At 36.3% G+C, this 21,869-nt stretch overlaps 1 protein-coding gene across 6 annotated transcripts in view; it reads right to left on the bottom strand.

Moving 5' to 3' along the window:
- LOC121421144 (myotubularin-related protein 9-like) overlaps nt 1-21,869 on the bottom strand; it is a 60,574-nt gene that overhangs the window by 28,617 nt on the left and 10,088 nt on the right. For 2 of the 6 annotated variants that reach the window (XM_041615802.1, XM_041615803.1), the window contains exons 2-9: nt 12,286-12,443; nt 10,146-10,305; nt 9,101-9,246; nt 8,178-8,306; nt 7,677-7,706; nt 3,627-3,783; nt 2,621-2,725; nt 1,158-1,283 (exon numbers count right to left, since the gene is read on the bottom strand). In XM_041615802.1, coding sequence (XP_041471736.1) covers nt 1,158-1,283; nt 2,621-2,725; nt 3,627-3,783; nt 7,677-7,706; nt 8,178-8,306; nt 9,101-9,246; nt 10,146-10,305; nt 12,286-12,432 — 1,000 coding nt within the window. In that variant the 5' untranslated portion in view covers nt 12,433-12,443. Of the gene's footprint in view, nt 1-1,157; nt 1,284-2,620; nt 2,726-3,626; nt 3,784-7,676; nt 7,707-8,177; nt 8,307-9,100; nt 9,247-10,145; nt 10,306-12,285; nt 12,444-14,236; nt 14,615-16,566; nt 16,862-21,869 lie in introns of those variants that run through there. The other 4 variants (XM_041615801.1, XM_041615799.1, XM_041615805.1 and 1 more) reach the window with 4 other exon arrangements.

Raw genomic sequence — 21,869 nt, 5'->3', positions numbered from 1 at the left:
AATTCAACAGATACCCCCAATTCGGACAAAGTTCATTGACCCTAAATGACCTTTGACCTTGGTCATGTGACATAAAACTCACGCAGGATGTTCAGTGATAATTGATTAATCTTATGTCCAAGTTTCATGAACTAGGTCCATATATTTTCTAAGTTATGATGACATTTCAAAAACTTAACCTCAGGTTAAGATTTCGATGTTGATTCCTCCAACATGGTCTAAGTTCATTGACCCTAAATGACCTTTGACCTTGATCATGTGACATGAAACTCTAATAGGATGTTCACTAATACTTGATTAACCTTATGGCCGAGTTTCATGAACTAGGTCCATATGCTTTCTAAGTTATGATGTCATTTCAAAAACTTAACCTCAGGTTAAGATTTGATGTTGACGCCGCCGCCGCCGTCGGAAAAGCGGCGCCTATAGTCTCACTCTGCTATGCAGGTGAGACAAAAACTTTGGTTTGGAAATCAATTTCTTATGTATTTTAATGTTTTATGAATTTCTTATGTATTCCTCTGTTTTTTTACTTTTTTTTTATTGTTTTTTCAAAGGAAATTGTTCCAGACACAATTCTGATCATAAACAAGGCAAAATTATTTAAGTTTAATCAGTAAAAGTAGAAATGATACATTTATGAATTTTGGCTAAATACGCAATTTGCATTGGATTTGTACATGAAATCACGTTTATGAGCAATTTTGGGTCTGACATGCACTTGCATAATGTTGCGTAATGTCGTAACCGCGTACCCGGGCGTCACAACTTTGGTCTCAAAATTTGCGCGAGACTTGAATGTAAAAAGTCAGTGAGCTGCGTGGTGAAAAAATTTCGCGCAGCAGATATATCGCGAAAATTGTTGAGGGGGGGCCATTATGGCGCCCCCCCCGGGAGAATTATGGGTTAAGGTCTTGACCTTAGAGGGCGCTAGATGAAGATTTAATTCATATGTCCATACGTTATTACTTACTGTCTCCATCAACACACTGTGCTCTTACGCAGGCCATAGTAAGAGTCTCCTTCACATGATATAACCAACCAATTTGTCTGATAAAGATCTTGTCCTTAGAGGGCGCTAGATCAATTTCTAATTTACAGTATCTGTATTTTACAGTATCTTATTCAAAACAAAAAAAGTATCTGCATGTACTTACTCTCTCTATCAACACACTGTGCAACTAAGCAGGCTGCGGTGAGCGTCTCCTTAACATGGTGTAACCAACCGCAGTTTGTAAGACGACTGATCCATTTGTCGGCAGAGCATCCGTTGTCCATGCATGCTGGGAGTGAAACAGAAGAATAGTGGTAACAAAAATCTGTGAAATTTGATGTTAAAAGGTTTGCATGGTGATATGAACAATCGCGGAAGTGGTTAACAGTACACCACGAGTAGAGTCCTGGAAGGACTCCTGTAGCATTTCACTTCTATTTCCATCCAATTTCATCTCAGTCCTACGAGGACGCTACACGTGGTGTACCGAATAAACCACTTCCGCAACTGTAATATTCAGTTGTGAAATCTGCAAAAACCATTAGCAATGGCATATGCATGTACTAATCCAAGTGACACGTTGGAAGCTCCAAATTGATGCAGGGGTTCAAGTCCTAGCCATGTCTTTCGGGTAGTGGTGTTAAAGTTTGGCCTCAGACATAAATAAGCAAATCTGAATTATTTGTGTCCCAAAACACTCAATTATATTAGTACCATCAATACATTGGCATGGTCTAGACCCGCTTTATGCTCCAATATACTTCTTTTTAATGAAAAATGGGCATAAAATGATGTGCTGCATGTTTTAATAGAGGGCAATGAGAGAGAAAAAAGAAAAGATTTTTGCTAACTACTTTTCTAAGTAGCCAAACAATACCAAGTTTCAGGGAAATTGTAATGAATTGCAAACTGATGAACAAGTGGAATGCCTCTGGCGGGCTCACCTGCATCACAGTGTTCAATATAGCAGCAGTGGTGACTATAACTTGCACAAGATGTTCAGTGATACTTGGTTACTCTTATTTCCATGTCTTATGAATTAGACCAATACACTTACAGAGATACATGTATGATGGTAATTCAACAAATACCCCCAATGTGGCCACAGTTCATAGACCTTACATGACGTTTGACCTTGATCCTGTGACCTGAAACTCACCAGTATATCCAGTGATACTTGATTACTATTATGTCCAAGTTTCATGAATCAGATCCATCAACTTTTAAAGTTATGATGGTAATTCAACAGATACCCACAATTTGACCAAAGTTCATTTTATGACCTTTGACCTTGGTCATGTGACATGAAACTCGGGCAGGATGTTCAGGAATACTTGATTAACCTTATGGTCAAGTTTCATGAACTAGGTCCATATATTTTCTAAGTTATGATAACATTTCAAAACCTTAACCTTAGGTTAAGATTTGATGTTGACGCCGCCGCTGCCGGAAAAGCGGCGCCTATAGTCTCACTCTGCTATGCAGGTCAGACAAAAATTTTGATTTTTGCTAGACATTTTTTAAAGTAACCAAACAATACAAAGTTTCATGGAAATTGTAATGAATTGCAAACTGATCAAAAATGAATTTAATGTGGTGATGGCTTTCCTTTCATGTATATCTTACCTTCAAGTAGTTTACAGAGAGATTCTTGTAGGATACTGGGTTTATCAAGAGGCTTGTTGACACGCCTCCATTGGGGATAATTCACTTCTGTCTCAAAACCTCCACCTGAACAAATATGAAAAACAAGAAGAGAAAAATCATCACCATTTTCGTGTGGAACAATACACACATATCTCCAATTTTGAAGAAAAAAAATAGTAGAATTTGGGAGAAACAGGCTGTTTTAAAGACATAGTATTAATTAATATCTGAATGAGAAGTTTTGGAGACAACATAAAACAGTGTATTTTGTCTAATTGATAACATGTACATGTATGTAACTCAGCAGAAAATACAGGTCATCCCTTCAAACTTGTTTTGATGCTCATTAGATTGTTGCTGAACAGAAGTGATCATATCATTGTATTACATGTAAATGATACTCCAGGCTAAAAAAATACTATGATTTAATCAGATGAAATAAATTAAAACACTGAAAACTTCATCATTAGGAATTTTACTGTATTTCAGTGAAACAGTTTTATAATATCCTCATGAACATGCAATGAGCAAGCTGATAATGTCATATCCCGCATTCTTTTCTTATTTTTATAATAATAATAACAATAGTGATGTCCTATTGAGCGCACACACCGTCCAGAGATGCGCATGGCGCTAAGTATGAACTTAGTTATATTCATTATCCTATAATAATGAAAAAGGAATGACTACTGATTTGATATGTAAGATAATCAGTCCGGTATTTTATGTTGTTACATAGAAGACATATGATGGACACTTGTATGAAAATATGAAATTATGAATTCATGTAATAACACAGCAAAAAGAACATGGAGACATGAAAAGTATAAGCCCACTTTATGTATTGCGTATTTGTTATGCCAAGCATATCCACATGCATTTGGTGTCACTGAAAATTTCCTTGTAGTGAGGTCATTATCTCTCTCTCTCCTGCATGTTCAAATCATATTATTTTCAGCCCTGAGTACCCTTTTAATTTCCTGACCTTTGGTTCTTGCGGCCATAGCTCCATTCAATGACCTTGTATCGATGATATATCCCCTCTTTCCAACACTGAGGGCAGCATTTAATAGTCTCTCGTCGTCCTTGCATCGTTTGGTGTTGGTCCCGGTCAGTGGCTGACTGCTTCGTAGGATAACCGTCTGAAAAACAATTACCAATCAAAGATGATAATTATGGGTGATCATGTAGGGCATTATACATGTACCAATAGATGGTGCAAAGTACATGTACTGTGAATTGAATACATGTACATGCACAATATGCATGAGCCTGTATAGAGACTCAAGACGATAATCCAGAGTACATCTATCAATGATAGGGGGGGGGGGTTGGGGGGTACCCTGCTTTGAATCTGATTTCAGTTTTGGTTTCTGTAATGAAAAATTATACCATCATCAACTGCTGTATGAATACATACTAGAATAAAAGGGATACATGTCTGTGTATGACCACTGTACTGGGGCCCGTTGCAGAAAAAATCATGTGCATCTTGATTTTCAACCAATCAACGGCGCGCATTTGGGACTTACGATTGATATTTTGACTTGCGTTTAAACGCAACTCTTTCTGCAATAGGCCCCTGGACATACAACTGACAGCAGTGCATAAACATACACATTGAATACATATACTTTGAATCCGTTAATACATGTACCTTTTCCATACATATTCTAAAGCAACCCCTTTTTTTGGGGGGGGGTGGGAAATTGTTCATTTACTTTGTCATATATTTAAAAAAAGAATGTTTCAACTTGATTAAAAAATATTTTATGTTTACATGAACATTATTTAGGCCCAAATTGGTTTTTAAGCTCATAACCATAATTTGCTTAAGTGCAATACATGTACATGTGAATCACATCAATCATTGTTTAATGAATATTTGAGTTACAATGTTCGTTGGATGTTGGTCATGCATGCATTTCATTGTACATGTACCAACAGAAATTATGAAACAAAACACTTTGGCCCGAATTCACAAAGAAGGTTTTTAAAACCCATAGTTGAGTTCATGGTTTATGCAGATTTTCTGTATAAATTACGCTTAATTGAGCACGTATCGGGCGCATGTATAAAAAATGTCCAACGCTGATGCGTGCTTTTGTCACAGTGTGCCAAATTGACGCCTGTTACCATGGTTATCCAGGCTATTTTATTCATGAGTCCACTGTTTTTATTCATGAGTCCACTCTTCAAACAGTGGACTTATGGATGAAATAGCGTATCTAACCAGGGTAACAGGCGTCAATTTGGCGCACTGTAACAAAAGCGCACATCAGAATTGGACATGTTTTATACACCCGCCCGATACGCGCTAAACTAAGCGTAATTTATACAGGAAATCTGGATAAACCATGAAATCAACCGTAGGCTTTCAAAACCACCTTTGTGAATTTGGGATATTATGTATGTAATATGAATTTAATTTTGAAAATGACATTGAAGATTAATTCAGAAACTAAGCCCATGGACAAGATGGCCTGTATTCAGAAGTCAGGTTTAACTTATACCATGGTCTAACTCTGTGCTAAAATTATGGGGAGCCAAAAGTGTCAAAATTTTTATTAGGTTGTATGTTTCTTACGTTTACTGTGCTCTTTCCTGATTCATCGATGGTGTAGAAAATAATCTTTATAATTCCTACACAATCATGAATGATATGTGAGACAAGTGAGGTGAAATATTTTATTTCTACTGTTGGTGATTTATGTACCGATTGGCTATCCATACTTAAACCACAACTTTAAACCTGAGTTTAAGTTAAACCCAACTTCAGAATGCGGGCTGATGAGTCTAAATTCATATTCTAGCATCTTCTCCCAGAAGTGGAGGAAGTGCATACAGTGTATATTGTGTGGGAGCATGTCAGGATCCGATGACCAGGGTAAAAATACATGTAATATGATGATGCTGATCCACAGCATTGTATTGCGCAATATTTCTGTTAAGGCCACCGCACACCTTACGACCCGACTGGTCGGCGACCGGCCGCGACTGAGTGAGGGGAGATGAATCGCAAGGCAGTCATAAGCCTCGACACCGCACACCTTGCGATCCGATCTACGACTCACGCATGCGCTCTTTGCTTTTTGGCATAGCATCTGAGAAATTGCGCTTACTACTGCGTATCATAATCATAATACATATCATAATATCATAATACGTCTGATTTGTTGGAGGTTGGATTGAGCTTGCGATCCAGTCATAAGGATTCGATATGTCAAATCCTTCCGATTTCCCTTGCGACTTGTCTCTGACCGATCTGCGACGCTCAAGCTGACAAGCGCTGTGACGTCACATCTCCCCTCACCCAGTCGCAAGCCAGTCGGCGACCGGTCGGGTCGTAAGGTGTGCGGTGGCCTTTAAAAACATTCATTGGCACAGGCTCATCCAAGTACGCTAGTTACTACACATTTGCTGACATTAGTGAGTTTTGTGAAACGATATGATATACATGTAGATCTGTAAAGAAATTAGAGATGTTGTTCAAATGTATAAAAGACGATTAATATTAACATTATTGTTATTATCATTATTATTATTATCATCACAAATTCATTAATATGATTATTACTATTCTCATTAAACGATATGATATGTGAAAGGAAAGCAAATAAATCAGATTCAGTATGAAAATAAATGGCATCAATAACAAAAACAATATAATGATTGATTACATGTACATGACATATAAATCAGTTTAAACTTACAAGGTGACATCAATAAAATTAATAAAACAAGAATAATAAAATGAACAATATGAGATGGAGTGAAGAAAAAATATTAATTTTTAGTACATCTTCAAGAAAGTTCTAAATTTTGCAACCTGTAGCTTGAATGTTGAATGGATTTATGAATCAACCGTTGGTACAATGAAGTGTTGGATACTTGCATGTACATTATGTGAAGTGATATGTAGCTGGTTTAAAGGAATACACGTATTGTTCACAAGTTTTGCAACAGAGACTTTCGAAATGCACTTTCACTATTGGACTTCTACACGTTGGTACAGTGAAGTGTTGGATACTTGCATGTACATTATGTGAAGTGATATGTAGTTGGTTTAGGAATACATGTATTATTCACAAGTTTTGCAACAGAGACTTTTGAAATGCACTTTCACTATTGGACTTCTACACGTTGGTACAGTGAAGTGTTGGGTACTTGCATGTACATTATGTGAAGTGATATGTAGTTGGTTTAGGAATACATGTATTATTCACAAGTTTTGCAACAGAGACTTTTAAAATGCACTTTCACTATTGGACTTTTACATACATGGATTAATAACACTCTGCTTTGTCCTCATAGTCAGTGGAATGAGGCTTCTCATTACACAGAGCTGGACAAGCATCCGTTGTAGGGACCAGGGAAAAAATTACATGGTGGCATGGGCTGATAAAAGAGCCCTTAAAATTGAAAAAAAGAACCCCCGAAATTCCACATTCACTAAGATGTCAAAGCTTATCCAATGTTACGGATTTCCGCAATTGGTTGTAAAAAATAGCCCTCCTCCCACCTCCCCCCCGCCAGAAAAAAAATTAATAAATAAAAAATAAAAATAAATTTTTTGCCTGGTAGGGACAATGATTTTCTGTTTCCAAAAATTGTATTTTCCATTTCTGAAAACCTTTAATTTAGTTTCAAACTTGATAAACTATCCTCCTACTGTAACTTCTGGCGAAATGAGTGATTTGGGTGAAATCCATGTTGCTTGTCACAATTCAAAGCAGTCAATAGAGTATCGGAGTGTGACATCATCAATTTTCCTTGTAAGTTTTCCATATTTCAGCGTTTTTTATACAATATTTCGGAAGAGTATGACAAGATACCTTCCCAACCCAAAGTTTTGCAGGAATGGTACAGAAAATGCTGCAAACACAAAAAGAAAATATTGCGACATCATCACTTTGTTACTCTATTATGAACTGCATTATGTACATGTATTTACTGAGCTGTCCACTAGTGAAAGCATATCATAAAGTCCCAAATGGATCGATAGGAAGACACCTTAATAACAACATTCTGTTACCTTAACTCCTCTACTTGCTTTGGGTTCTATCTGTAGAATACAAACATGATTCGGTAGGGCATATTAAAATCCCTAGGTTTCAGCAAGATAAAAAACTGAAAAATTTCACAGATTTCCGGAAGAACTTGAAAATTCACATTAACTTTTAAACAATTACAATTCAGGGGCAAGTAAAAGAAGCACAACATAAACTATCTCAACAAAGTGAATTCAAATAAACAAATAATGTATGAGCAGGAAATTTGTTATTACATCTGTTTTCAGAGCTATCAATATTTTTTGTAATGTAATATTTACAGTCTTAAATCAATTACACAAATTCTTTATTGATTTGGGAGCTTGTGATCAATGAGCTATTAATTATGTTCTAAATTATAAATATACCTTTCAAGCCGGAAACAAATTTGCAAAATAAATTTCAAGAAGCAAAATTGATTGAATATATGCAGCTGATTGTAAAATTGATCATGGAATTGATGGTAAACTGGTCTAAAAACTTACTTTCTGGGCAGTATGCATGTAGCTGAGAACAGGGAATCTTCCTCCAGAACGGAATGCGGCCGATTGCACCAACGCATCATCGTCTATAGACTTGGGCACTATCACAGCGGGAGGATAGCTCGGACAGATCTGAGAGTTAACAGTATGAAGAGAGTGCTTTAAAATTCATTGATTTAGGAGGGAAAGAAAAAGAGACAGAAGAGAACTACGGTATGTACAGTGTAAAACAAGACCATTCAAAGGTTCATTACTTCGACCTTGATCGATCCCGAGATTTCTTTGTTTTTTAATACAAAACTGATTCACACACAGTTGTTGAATATATGCTGAAAGCTAGCACCACTACTGAGATACTTCCTAGTATTGAAGGATTTTAAAGGGAAGCTTACTTTAGAATACGCCTCCTTTGTGATTATTGTGACGTGGTGTACATGTAGACTGACACGTTCTTAACAGTGCATGTTGAATAACTCACCACAAAGAAATAAAAAATAGATAAGGCCGTGCTGCACCATCCCGAGTTTGCCCAATCTCGAGATTTTTCGAGATTCAAGAAACCCTGTCTCTACCATCGCAAGATAAGCAATTCCTGCTTGAGCAAGGCATCGATGCATTGTGGTCTGACGCCGTGAATAAATAATCACGAGTGTGTCTGCACCTACGAATTAGCAAGATAATTCGTGAAATAGCGCACTATTTTGCAAATAATCCCTAGTTGACTTGGGATTATAATCTCGAGATTAATCCTATGAACTAGCGCGCTAATTGCGTCTCTATTGCAAATAATCTCGAGATTGTTCAGTTCAGATCGGGATAATTTGCTGGATCAGAAATACAACTGTAGCGCGCTAATTTGAAAACTCGGGATCGTGCAGACGGCCCTATAGAAACAGGGCAAGAGGGGCTTGTCTAAGAAACTCTACCTGAAAGTTCTTATTCACGTAACTGATTCTCCAGTCATCACTTGCGAGCCTCGCAAACTCGTTCTCCGGTAAGAAGGCATGCCACCCGTCCTCCAGTTCATCAAACGTACTTCGGTAGAAGAACGGATAAGTTAATGTCACTGGCTCTGCGAAAGCGAAACAAAGGTCAGTACAGGTTAGGTTAAATCCATAGCATGATCAAGCACAAAGCCTCACTGATTACTAAAATCAGGTGAATAGGACTGTCTTATGCATCCGTACCTGAAATATTTATTATTCACTAAATACGCATATTGCATTCCATGATCGCTGGCTGGGGACTTTCATATTTGATCTTAAAATCTTGTCCTTTTACCTTTACCTTTGTGAGTGACAAATCTAATTGGGTGTAGCAAGAAAATACATTATTACAATCAATTGCCATTCTAAATTCTAACTATATAGCAAATCAAAATGAATTTGTTGAAACAAGTGGCACACCTAAGCCAGTCTCGCCTGGATTTATATACAGTATGATTAATAATAATAATGGTATATTTACCCAGGGTAGCCACATCAGTTCCGCAAAGTGTTCTCCCAGCGGGCCCTGCTATTATTATTACCCTGCTAATCTAGGCTACCTATTCAGGTGCACACAGCTTTTTGAGGAATTACTTTCTGCCGGTTCCCATTTACCTCACCTGAGTTGAGTGCAGCACACTGTGGATGAATTCCTTGCTGAAGGAAATTATGCCATGGCTGGGATTTGAACCCATTACCCTCTGTTTCAAAGTCCAGAGACTGATCCACAGGGCCACAATTCAAAATATTGCAGCAGTGTTGACTTTCAAAACAACTCTGATGAATAATATTTGAATAAAAAAACCACTATGTATATTATAGCAAAATAAAATTCAATGTCCCAACTTTGTGAAACACACCATTAGTGAACAAATGACTTTTCTGGGGATTTTTTTCTTTAAAATCTATGGATATATAATATAACAAGGTCATTTGACACTGCAAACTGGTCTAATGAAAGAAACAAAGTTAAAAAAAAACTTACCAAGACTAGAGAGAGATTCAATAGTCTCGGCTACCTTTAGGCATTCATCCATCCCAACGATGTCCAGTCTGATGATGCCAAAGTCCTTGCATTTGACCGTCAGCTGACCGGTGCAACCTACAAACTTCTTCTCCAAGCTGTCCACATTGTTATGAAGGAGCTGCAAGTTACATGAATAATGACGATTAGATAAATGCTCACACTGCACACTTGCGATCAAAGTGACGGCTGTTGAAGAGGAAATTATGGTCATTGACATCAGTGAAGAAACTGATTATGACAGTGAGATTGATGATGACGATGTTGATGATGATGGTGATGATCTGACGATGATGTTCTGATGATAATGATGGTGATAATGATGATGACGATGATGACGATTAGAAGGATATTTTCATCATATTCTTTCAATGGGATATGTGTGCAAGGTCAAAATATTATTGCTATGGCTGACTTTGGCTTAGGTTGCCACTTTCCTGCAACTCAGTCAAAGTTGTCAATCTTTGGGAGATGGACGATTTTCAAAGTGGGGGGGGGCTGACCCTGCAAAAAATCACAATCCTACATGAATGGTAATTTTTACGTTTTTGTCCACGGTTTTGGACAAAAATGGGGAGGGGCTGAATCCCCCCCGCACCAAGCACCCACCCCCACGTCCGTGGCCTATGATATCAACCCATTCCCTTCCAGATTCCGTGATTGACATAGGTTTCATACAGGCATGACAAGGATCCCGCAGGAAATTGGATAGAGTTATCATTATTTTCATCATGATCATATTTCTATCATGATCCTGATGACCATCATCATCATCATCATACATGATCATAATCATCATTGGTATCATCACTTTGACAGGTGACTTTGACTTGGACAAAAGAACCCGGTCTCATCATCATCATCAACAATACCATCATCACAATTATCATCATCATCATATTCTTCCTCATTATTACTAATATGCTATATAATCTTAAATGCTACCATAATTATTATCATTCATTTATTGTTATTATTATTGATATTATCATCATTATTATCATTATCAAGAAGGAAAAGACAGGGAAAAAAGAGGGAGAGATATAGAGAGAGAGATGAGAGGAAATAAGCAAGAAAAATGCAGTTTATTGTAAATTACCTACTTTGTACAATAGAAACTACATTTGTTACCATAAAGTGGATTAAAGGAGGAAGCTAACAATATACAGTGAAACTGAATTATGAAACAAAGTTGATAAATGTGCACATGTGTGACTTGAAGAGAAAAGATCATATTAAGTTCATATTAATGGCACACATATCCATATATTCATGTAAATGTATCTTTTCTATTCAGTGAAGAATGATCTGTCATCAATGGACATGGCAGTTTTTTCCCTTTGATTTTACATTATTATTATATCTTATTATTATTATAATTATTATTATCATTATCATAAATCATTATCAGTACTATTATACTATTATTATTATTATTATTATTATTACAATTATCATTGTTATCATTATCATTTTTACTATTATCATTATTATTATTTATATTATTATTATTATCACTACTATCATTATTATTACTACTACTGCTACTAGTATTATTATTATTATACTATTATTATTATTATCACTATTATTACCAGTATTATTACTTTGGGCGTGGGAAATGGGGGGGGGGTGAACGTAAAATTTTCACATATGAAAAATAATACAACATAACATCAATTTCATAATACAATAGACAAAATATTAAACCATCTCTTGGAGTTTAAAAACAAATGGAAAATGTTTGATATAATAATATACATTTTAAAGCATATTCATATATTAACATGATGAGTAACAATAGATTTAATAAGTACATTACAATTAATTCTGATTGTGCTTAAACTTAGACCATCTACAGGAGCTATTACAATAACTAACAGAGTTAGTTTACAGCATGTACAAAAGTATACATGTATAACAAAATAGTAGGAATTAAAAAGGGAGGGCTTTAAAGTGCTCTTAAACTGAGAAAGGGAAGATATATACTTCTTAGCGCTATTAAGGGCAGAGAATTCCAAAGTGCTGGTGCTGAAGATGCAAAAGCTCAATAGCTAGATGTACTGTAAGAAGATTATGTAAAGAGTATACAATAAATTACCCATAATTCTTCTGAGTTTGTTTGCCGAGATGAAAGTATCATGTGGTGTCCAGTGAGACAGAGTGTACCGCATACCGACTTGTAACCATGGCGATGGAGAACAACGTCATCCACCTTTGGGATGCGTATGAAGTCAACAAACTCCATTGTGTGGAACTCTGATGGGGGAAAAAAGAGGATAACATGAATCCAAAACATATGTGTGTTATTGATTGAATTAATTGGATGAATTAGTTCAGTTTGCATAACGTTAGAGGAAGTACAATGTAAGAATACAATCATGTAGTCAACAAGTGATTTACATAAAGCCCTCATCACGCTTCTTCAAAATCAGCAGGAATCAAGCAGAAGCTGGAACGAAAAAAAAAAATATTTAGAAATTTTGGTGAGGAACTTATGAATTCACCAAACGGGAGTTGAAATTCAGTAAAAAATGACCAGGTGACTCATCATACACTAGTCAAAACGAACCGAAATGGAGTCGGATTGATAATTCATGCTACATTCTTGGAATTCTACATGTAAATATTCTGACTGCATTCAAAATATGTTTGTCGTTTCTTTTGACCGTCCGAAAGGTTTTGGTCATGTTCTAAACATTTGCGGGGTATCTCCGAACGGTGTTCGAAGTAGATTTCAATGACCAACTGGTGGTCGGACAATAGCCCTTTCATTCCGGCCAATTCTGCTTGATTCGGAATAAGTGTGAAGGGGGCTAAAGGAGAGAATGGGGGAGAGAGGGACAGGGACAGGGGTGGGGTGGTTTGAATGATATGAGTTAAAAAGAGAGAGCACGAAGGACAGGAACACTGAGAGGGGGAGCAAACGGATGGAGATTTTATAGATAGAGAGATAAGAAAAGGAACACTGTAAAAACTGTGGTGTTAAAACTGACACCAATTGCTGTTAACAAAGGACCACAGCCTGAGGTGTTAAAATATCACCCTAGAGATTGACCATAACACCAAAGAGTGTAAATGTAACAACCATAGGTGTTGTAATAACACCTATAGGTGTAAAACTAACACCGCCAATTTAGCACCGGTGTAAAATAACTGGTGTGGTCCTCTATGTACACCGGTTAACACCACAGTTTTTGCTGTGGAAGATTGTGAGACAGAGGATCCAGATGAAAAAGACAAGATATGAAAGTGAGAAAAGCAGAATTTACGAAAGAAGGGACTTGAAGGCAGTGAACAAAGTAAAGAGAAGAGGTAATGCAAGGGGAATGTCAGGGAAAAGAATCATTGGATGAACAAGAGTGTGAATAAGCATAATTATAAAACTACCTATCTCCAATAAGAAGTAAACACTACTTCACATTCTAGCATTCAAGGAATTTCTGCCTGCTAGGTACCCATTTACACCTGGGTGGAGAGTGGCAAACACCTTGCCAAAGGACGGGAGTGCTGAATTGGGAATTGAACCCTTGACCTTCTTGTTCAAAGTCTGGAGAGTTATCCACTGAGCCTCAAATCCTCATTAGTGCTGAAGCAGTGATTTGAACTGATAAGCCTACAGAGAACAAACCCTCTCAAAGCTAATTCCGCATAATATACCAACCATTGTAAGCACTTTCTTCTTCACAAACAAGCACAAAAAATTATCATTGGATGTTTAAATATGATTCTATTCTATAACACAGAAAAAACCCATTAAGTTTGCCTTTAAAATGTAAACTATACATTCATTACATGTAATTTGATTAAAAAAGAGGTCTTCAGGATGAAAAAAAAAACTGCAAAAACAATTGTTATATATTTCATGTACATGTACACTACAATATGGGGGTACTTTAAAATATATACAAACAATATACATGTATAGAAATCACCTCCCTATTTTTTTCCTCTCAAAAAAGCAAAGCACTACATAATGTTGCAATAACTCCCACCCCCAACAACGAACAAACAAGCAAAAGCATGATATCAAAATAACAACAGATACTCACTAAATGTAGGCTCCATTGCTACAGTTTATTATTTTAAAAAGTTTTTAAGATCTCCGAATTTAACACAATCCAAAAACAACATCTGGAAACAGTGTCAGTCTGACATTAAACACAGTGTCTTTGATCAAAAGCAGGAAAGAGTGTACAGCAATTATACAAACAATGCATAACGCTGGCCAAGCTGTCATCTACAAAGATAACAATTCCAGACCCAAGTAAATTATGAAGGTGTTGAAAACAAGCTCTTCTATTACTAATGAAGAGTAGGAGGCACTTGAAATAGAAAGTTTCAGGAACAATCATGGGGGTGATTGATGCTACAGTCTTTGTCTGTATACTATTCAGGCCGTGACTGGGTCTATTTCTAGCGAGGATTTGTGATGACGAGAAATGTTGGTTAATTTCTCGCTTCCTGGGGGCAAAGAAACAGACTAGAAGAGGGAGAGAGGAAAATCATTGTTAGCTATTTATGACTAACGCCTCCACATGGATAGAAAACCCCATCACCACAGGGTAATAGTAATTGATATTACATTGTATCTCAAAAAAAGAGAGAAAAGTTCAAAACTTTCTGCATGAAACAGTCAAGGGAGGGAGAAATCATCATATCATCATTGAAAGCCAATATGACTAAGCGCTATTCGTAACTAATGTGTTCGTATGTTCACACCTATTGTCACAGGGTATTATATTACTGTACAATATAAGATAAATTATAGAAACATACTGAAAGTGAAAGTGGATTCATACAGTATGTAAATATTACTGGCATATTTCTAATTTAATTTGGATTTTCCTGGCAGAGGGGGTAATTGCATGTGTTTTTGTTGCAAAGGTTGCAGATTTGCAAGTGACTTGCTAATGCTCAATTCAAGGTGTTACAATAAAAAGGGCACCTTGCCTTTTACTTTAATATTCTTATGTTAAAATCAATATTGATGTTTCCTCAAAAATACACTTAACTGCTGTAAAATACACCAATTAGTATGATCATAGATGACTGAAGACACAGTTTAAATTTCATTTATTTGTCTTTATTTTTGTTTTAGAAACTTGAAAAGTCACTGAATCTCATTCCCACAATGCATCACTCACTCCCCCCAAAAAATAAATCAAAATAAAACAAATCAAAATAAAACAAATCAAAATACAAACAGGGCATAATATGCACATGTATCAGACCCCCTATATGTGGGACATTCATGAAATATTCTGTAGACCTCTGATTTCTTGTAGTTTTGACAATCTGTAATGTTCTCAAAGGACCATGACTTGATCAGTTTATGAAGTGAAGTAAGATTTGAGAAAAATGGGGGTCCAACGTACAAAATTAAAGTTGATCATTATATATGGAATTGCCCAACAGCTCTCATAGATGACTGAAATACATGTATATGCCATAGTGATCATTGTTCATTATTAATCTTATTTTTACAAAAAAAAGAGAAAAACCTTTTTGCAAGTGTGTGATGTTGCCATGTGTTCACAGAATTATCACAGGGGCATACAGATGGGAGGCTCTTGCCCCCCCCCAAAAAAAAATCTGATCAAGAAAACAAAGAGATAAGAAAAGAAAAGAAAAAGAGAGAAGGATGAAATATGGTGATATTTTCTGAATATCATGTCAAAATCTATTTTTGCAATCAAAATGTTAAAATTTTTGCTCGCTCCCTTCGTTCGCTCACAACATTTGATAAATCTTATGCGATTCATCATATCTAGCCCCCTCAAAATCTTTGCCTCATTACACCACTGCAAGATCGTAATATGTCATTTGATATTCAGACAAAAGGAACTTAATGCACACAAAGAAATGTTTGCATACTTAAAATATGTATGTAGTATGAATGCACTGTAGGGCCCTTTTATGTACAACCGGGCGTGTAATATTCATTCAATAAAAGTTGATGGCCATGTCTTATATAATCACTCAGTATGAATATCCTATCTCACATCAACACACATGCATCACACAACATATGACATTAAACTTCCCTAACAACAGGTGATCCTACAATATGGATGGATGAATGTGGATGAATTTTATCGAATCAAGAACAAAACTTGTTTCAATTAGGGCAAAAAGCCAAAAGCAAACAATCATTTAATAAATACCCATTTACATGTACATGTATAGATATGAAATCCATCAAAATCAAAGAAAATCAATCCATAACAAAATGAGATCAGGTGAAGATGAAATTTCTTAATTCTCATCATATCCGATGAATCAGAGACAAGGTAGCTTCTTCAAGCTGCTAAAAAAAATATTGAGACCACATAAAACAAAATGAGATGAAATTTTTAGAAAAATCCTTTATTCAACTGACCTTTTTCATTGTCCATTCCTGACCATATTGCACAAACATCCCATATTTTGACCGTCAAACGGTCTACTCTACGATTGCCAGATATAAAAAGATAGAATCCCTATAATTCAAGAAGGAGGCTTGATGTTAATGTGTGCACAGTCTGCAAGACAAGTCTCCCGAGGGCAGTGTGTTTAGACGGTTTATTCGTGGTGCAGCAGATCATGTTTACAGGGAGTGTTCAGACAGCTGGCAATTGTAGATACGTGCACGCAAGTGATGATTAAATATTAATCGCCGTCATTCTCTTTATTCTGATAATGTATTTCAAAATAACTACCAACTCCTTGCTGGTACATAGGTCAATTAATCCATGTACATGTACCTGTGGAAAGGTGATTGTGTTCAGACAGTGTCATAGAGGTTGAGAGATGATGATTAAATCAGTGTTAACAGTTCATCCATGTAATTAGCTACTTGTATGAGAAGAGGTTGAGAGATGATGATCAAAAATGTTTAGACAGTTTACACATTTATGGAATCAAAATTTTTATGTGAGATTCAAATTTGGGTGATTTATATAAATGGGTGCGGTACATTGAGGGGAAAAAAATCTGCTTGCGCCTTTGGTGAAGTTAGTCACTAAACTGTGATTTGTATGTTGGATTTATCAATGTTATAGTTAATCTTTAATACAAAGCTACCAGTGACCATTAGTTTTTCAATAGATGTGGATTACATGGGGAAAAATTCAAATCTAGAGTTAAAGAAAACTGATGTGCAGTCCTCTTTCAGTAAAGTTTATATTTATTTACTGTCTTCTTTTCAGATACAGCGCATAGATGCATTTTACTTAAAAGGGGGGTGGAGTGGGAGTGTTGAGAAAAGTTTCACAATTATTGTAGATACATGTATAAATTACAACATTTTTTAAAGACTATTTGAACAGTCGCTTCCAATTGCTGTGATGATGGAATAAGTTATCCTTGTAGGCTATGGAGGGAAAATAATCCCTTTTTCATTATTACTTAGGCCCCCCTATGATCTCGGCCATCAATCACGCGATCGGACACAAATTGGCACGCAGGTAACCCATGGCATACATGTTATCTACAAAACTATACAATCAAATGCCCCTTAACACTCATTCATATTCCACAGAACAAGTATAATATAGTACCGGTACTCAATCCATCAAATCATTTTAAAAATAAACAAAATGAAGAAAAGAATCAATGGATCCAGACATGAAGCAGAGCTAACAATAGAATGATCATCACTGAGCCAGAGAAATACCATGTTCCAAGGTGAAAGGTCAAAATAAATCAATGTACCCAAAGGATGAGTCAAAATCAATATAAAGGATAAAATCAATATTAACGTCTTCCTCCAAATAAACATAGCATTCATGTAGACAGATATACAATGTACATGTACAATGTACATGTACATACACTGATCATGGCTTTAATTATTTTAGTGCTGGGGATAATTCTCATGTGTTTTCTATTTATTTCTAATTTTTGTCTCCCCCTACTTCTTATACATAACTCTCATTAATACATTATCATCTCCATTTTTTTCTTTTATCAATCTATTGAGGAATCTTTCTTTTTCTGCTAATGTATTAAAAGGGGTTGTCAGTGATTGAACTTTTGATTTCACAGGGAAAGTTCATTCATTTCTTAATATACTTTGAAAGTTTATTCGTCCATTTTCAATCGATAATTCAACAAAAATAAAGACAAAAATATTCATAGAACACAAATTATTAAAAGTTTTCACTAGAATTATTCATATAATATACATGTATACACATCTTGCTTTAGAAATTAAAACTGACAGTGACATTTGTAGTTTGATTGGGTCGAAGACAACATGATTCTCATACTATACTGGCATACGCATTGGAATAAAAAAATATCAGTTGGTCTGAACCTCCTGGTATATCAGCAGCAGCTATTGTTTACACACATGTAATTATAAAATCAACATATTACAGCACTGATCTGAACAGAAACATCTTTTACACTAGTTACACTGGACTGGTCTGAACACAGGTACATCTACCTATATGTACTGCTATATTATCAGCTGTTGTTTACACATTATATTCAAATCAATATCATTTTCACTAAACAGCACTGGTCTGAACACCATCTTTCTGCTGTACAGCATCAACTGGTGTTTACACACCACAATTAATGTCTCCAGGGCACTTGTCTGAACATTGCTTATATCATCATCCTGCATTTTGATTTTAAAAATTAATGTACATGTACCTTTAAAATATCATGTACCTACACTGATTGTCATTAAACAGGTTCTAGCTTTAACCACATCCCTATTGCCATGTAGCAGCATCAGCTTGTGTTTACACACTGTTATTAAATCAATGTTCTTTCCCTTAAGTACACATGTCACAGCTGGCTCTTTCACATATCATTTGGGGCTTGATAATCAAAAGTACCTAATGCTCCCGGGGGGGGGGGGGGGGGAGGCACTTCCATTCACGAGTGGATACCATGCGCGACCATGGGGTCTCGAAAAGCACCCTAAACACGTAATTTCCATATTCTGAAAATGCACCCCTTCACAAGTATTGGGGTGTCAAACCCTACCCTTAACAATTATTGGAAACAAAACGATTATCTTGGCAAATATTTCCTGAAATGAACCCCTAAACAAGTACAGGAATGTTTTATTGTTACGGGTCCTTCAGTCGTCGGCTTTACCTTATTGGTTTAGAACAACCCCACCTTCTACACCTCGCGCAAATCAGACTCTAAACATGAAGTGTTGGGGCAAAAAGGACATCCTTTATAAAACATTTTAATTTTGTTTTATCATCCCCTCAAATTCGACCCTAAACACGTAATTTTCCTAGCGAAATAGATACCCTTTTTTCATTATTTTTTTGTTTTTGACACCCTTATCACGTTACGTACGTAACGTGCCCTATCGTGAAAAGGACATCCTTTTTACGTGTTTTTTGGTCGCGCATGGTATCCACTCGTCAATGTAAGTGGCCCCCCCGGGCTAATGCTGCAGTCAAATTTCCCCTATAGCGGCCATACGGCAAGTCAAAAACGGCTGTTTCATACATTTTTATTCAGACCACCTATATGTAGCTGGTACACAAAAAAAATTGTTAAAACGGCTGTTTTGGACTCGCCATACATGTACAGCCACTGTAGGGTAAATGTGACTGCACTGGTCATAACCAACACTCAGGGGTGATATTCTGAGTCCGGGGGGGGGGGGCACTCACATATGTTGGTGGTACTCATTAATGCTGCCATGAAGTATATCAATATTCTTGTTAACATGTATTCTCTGTCATGTCGAAAGCTGATATTTGTCATTAGTTGTTGATGTTTATAATAAAACAAATAGATATCAGTGCACATGCAAATTTTTGACGAAAAACATGAAAATTTTGGCATAAATTCTTTTTTTTTAAATTATTATATCTAAACTACATGTTTGTATAGTAAAAAGTGTAGTCATTTACATGAAAGATTTTACCATTGTCTCTCCAAAAAATATTAAAATAATTGATTTTCATGAAAAATCCAAGATAGCCGCCAAGATGGCAGCCAAATATTGCCAATTTTGAAACCTATGGGACACAATTTGGCAAAGGGTACATCACGATTCATTACCTATACACTTTAGGCAATACAAAAAGTTAGTTGAATAATATCATGGGGTGCACCCTATCACAAATTCTTTTTTTGCCAGATGCTTGGGTGTTATGTCATCTCTTTCATAGAAATTCAGAATGCCTGTATAAAGGACATCACCATTTATAGAATACCGAAGCGATGATGTCAACTGCCATGGTGTCATGGCGGCCTGGTTCTAAACAAAATAACCAGGGGGGCAATTTCATAAAGCCGTTTGCAAGTTAGAAACAACTTTAAGAACGACTGGTGATCCTTTCTTACATGCTAAAACATTGCCAATTTATGATGACATTTACCACAAGGATCACCGGTTGTTCTTAAAGTCACTCTTAAGTTACGATTAGCTTTATGAACCAGTGCCCTTTTACAACTTTCAGAATTATGGTAACAACCAGGGACAACACACATCACCATTTTTGCAAATACAAATAGGTATTGACTGACGATCATGCAGCTGCGACTCAGTTTAGAACTGGCCGATTCGATGTCATGACATTGTGACATCACACTTCGGTACTCTGTAAATTGCGCATGTTACTTTCTATTGGCAGGCGGCAGGAATGATTCTAAGAAAACTTGATTGCAAGCTTCTGAACAACTTTTTGGCATTTACAGGGGCTGGTAGAGAGCGTTGTATGTGCCCTTTTAATATCTCTGCTCATGGTAGCCTTATGCATCTGAGGACTGGTGCTCTTATTTCGACAGGATCCATAGGATCGCTCAACTACAAAATTTGTGACTGATGGGACATTGCAATAAGTTTAGTTTCCATGGAACTATATACCAAGTTCACATCACATGTCAAACAGTAGATGCATACCCCAAGGAGACAAGAAAACCAAGAGAGTGATCTGGACCTTAAAAAATGAATAAAAGCTGGGGTGAAACAAACCCAATTCACCTGTACTCAAGCTTTGCATTTTAGCGATCATATTCAGTTTTCTCCTTTTTGGGGGGATGGGCACACAATCCAAACTTTTTTGTGTGTTTCCATGCACTGCCTATGATATTCTGACTGTTTTTCTGACAGTCAGCATACTGTTCTCCAGCTTTTCAGCAGTCTCATCTCACTCTTTGATGTCATGGACAGCTTTAAGGTGGCATGGTTTACGAACTGTATGTGTGACTTATGGGACTTAAATGTATGTCCCCCCAGTATAGCTATTTCAAGTCCAATACAGATGCAGCTTGATTTGTTGAAGCAAGCATGTACTGTGGTAGATAAAAAAGTCCAATACTTGTCTGCAGGAGTCTATGGCAGCATATGAGGGAAACTTAATGCTTAAAACTGTGACTTATGGGACATCAAACATACATACATTGAAATGTATTTTGTGCCTCACCGTTTCACTGCAGCATGTAAAACAATACAGCTAATGGTAAATTACTGCTTGGAGGTCACATGGACAGTGGAATTTTTCGTGAGCACCCTTTGCATGCCAGGAGCCAGGGATGGGTCAAAGTTGTACAATTTCTATGAAATCTTAGTACCAAAGTGCAACAGAGTGCACATTGTGCATTTTATGAATGAATGAGGGTATAGTAAATATAATTGTGTTTTTGTCAACCTTAAACTGTATACTTTTAAACAGAATACACAAAATTGCTCAGAAAAGAAATTTTTGAAAATGGAAA

This window comes from Lytechinus variegatus, chromosome 9 (assembly GCF_018143015.1).
Source record: "Lytechinus variegatus isolate NC3 chromosome 9, Lvar_3.0, whole genome shotgun sequence".
In the NCBI taxonomy this organism is placed as follows: Eukaryota; Metazoa; Echinodermata; class Echinoidea; order Temnopleuroida; family Toxopneustidae; genus Lytechinus; species Lytechinus variegatus.
The sequence above is the reverse complement of the archived record's forward strand: the minus strand, read 5'-3'. Positions and strand labels throughout refer to the sequence as shown.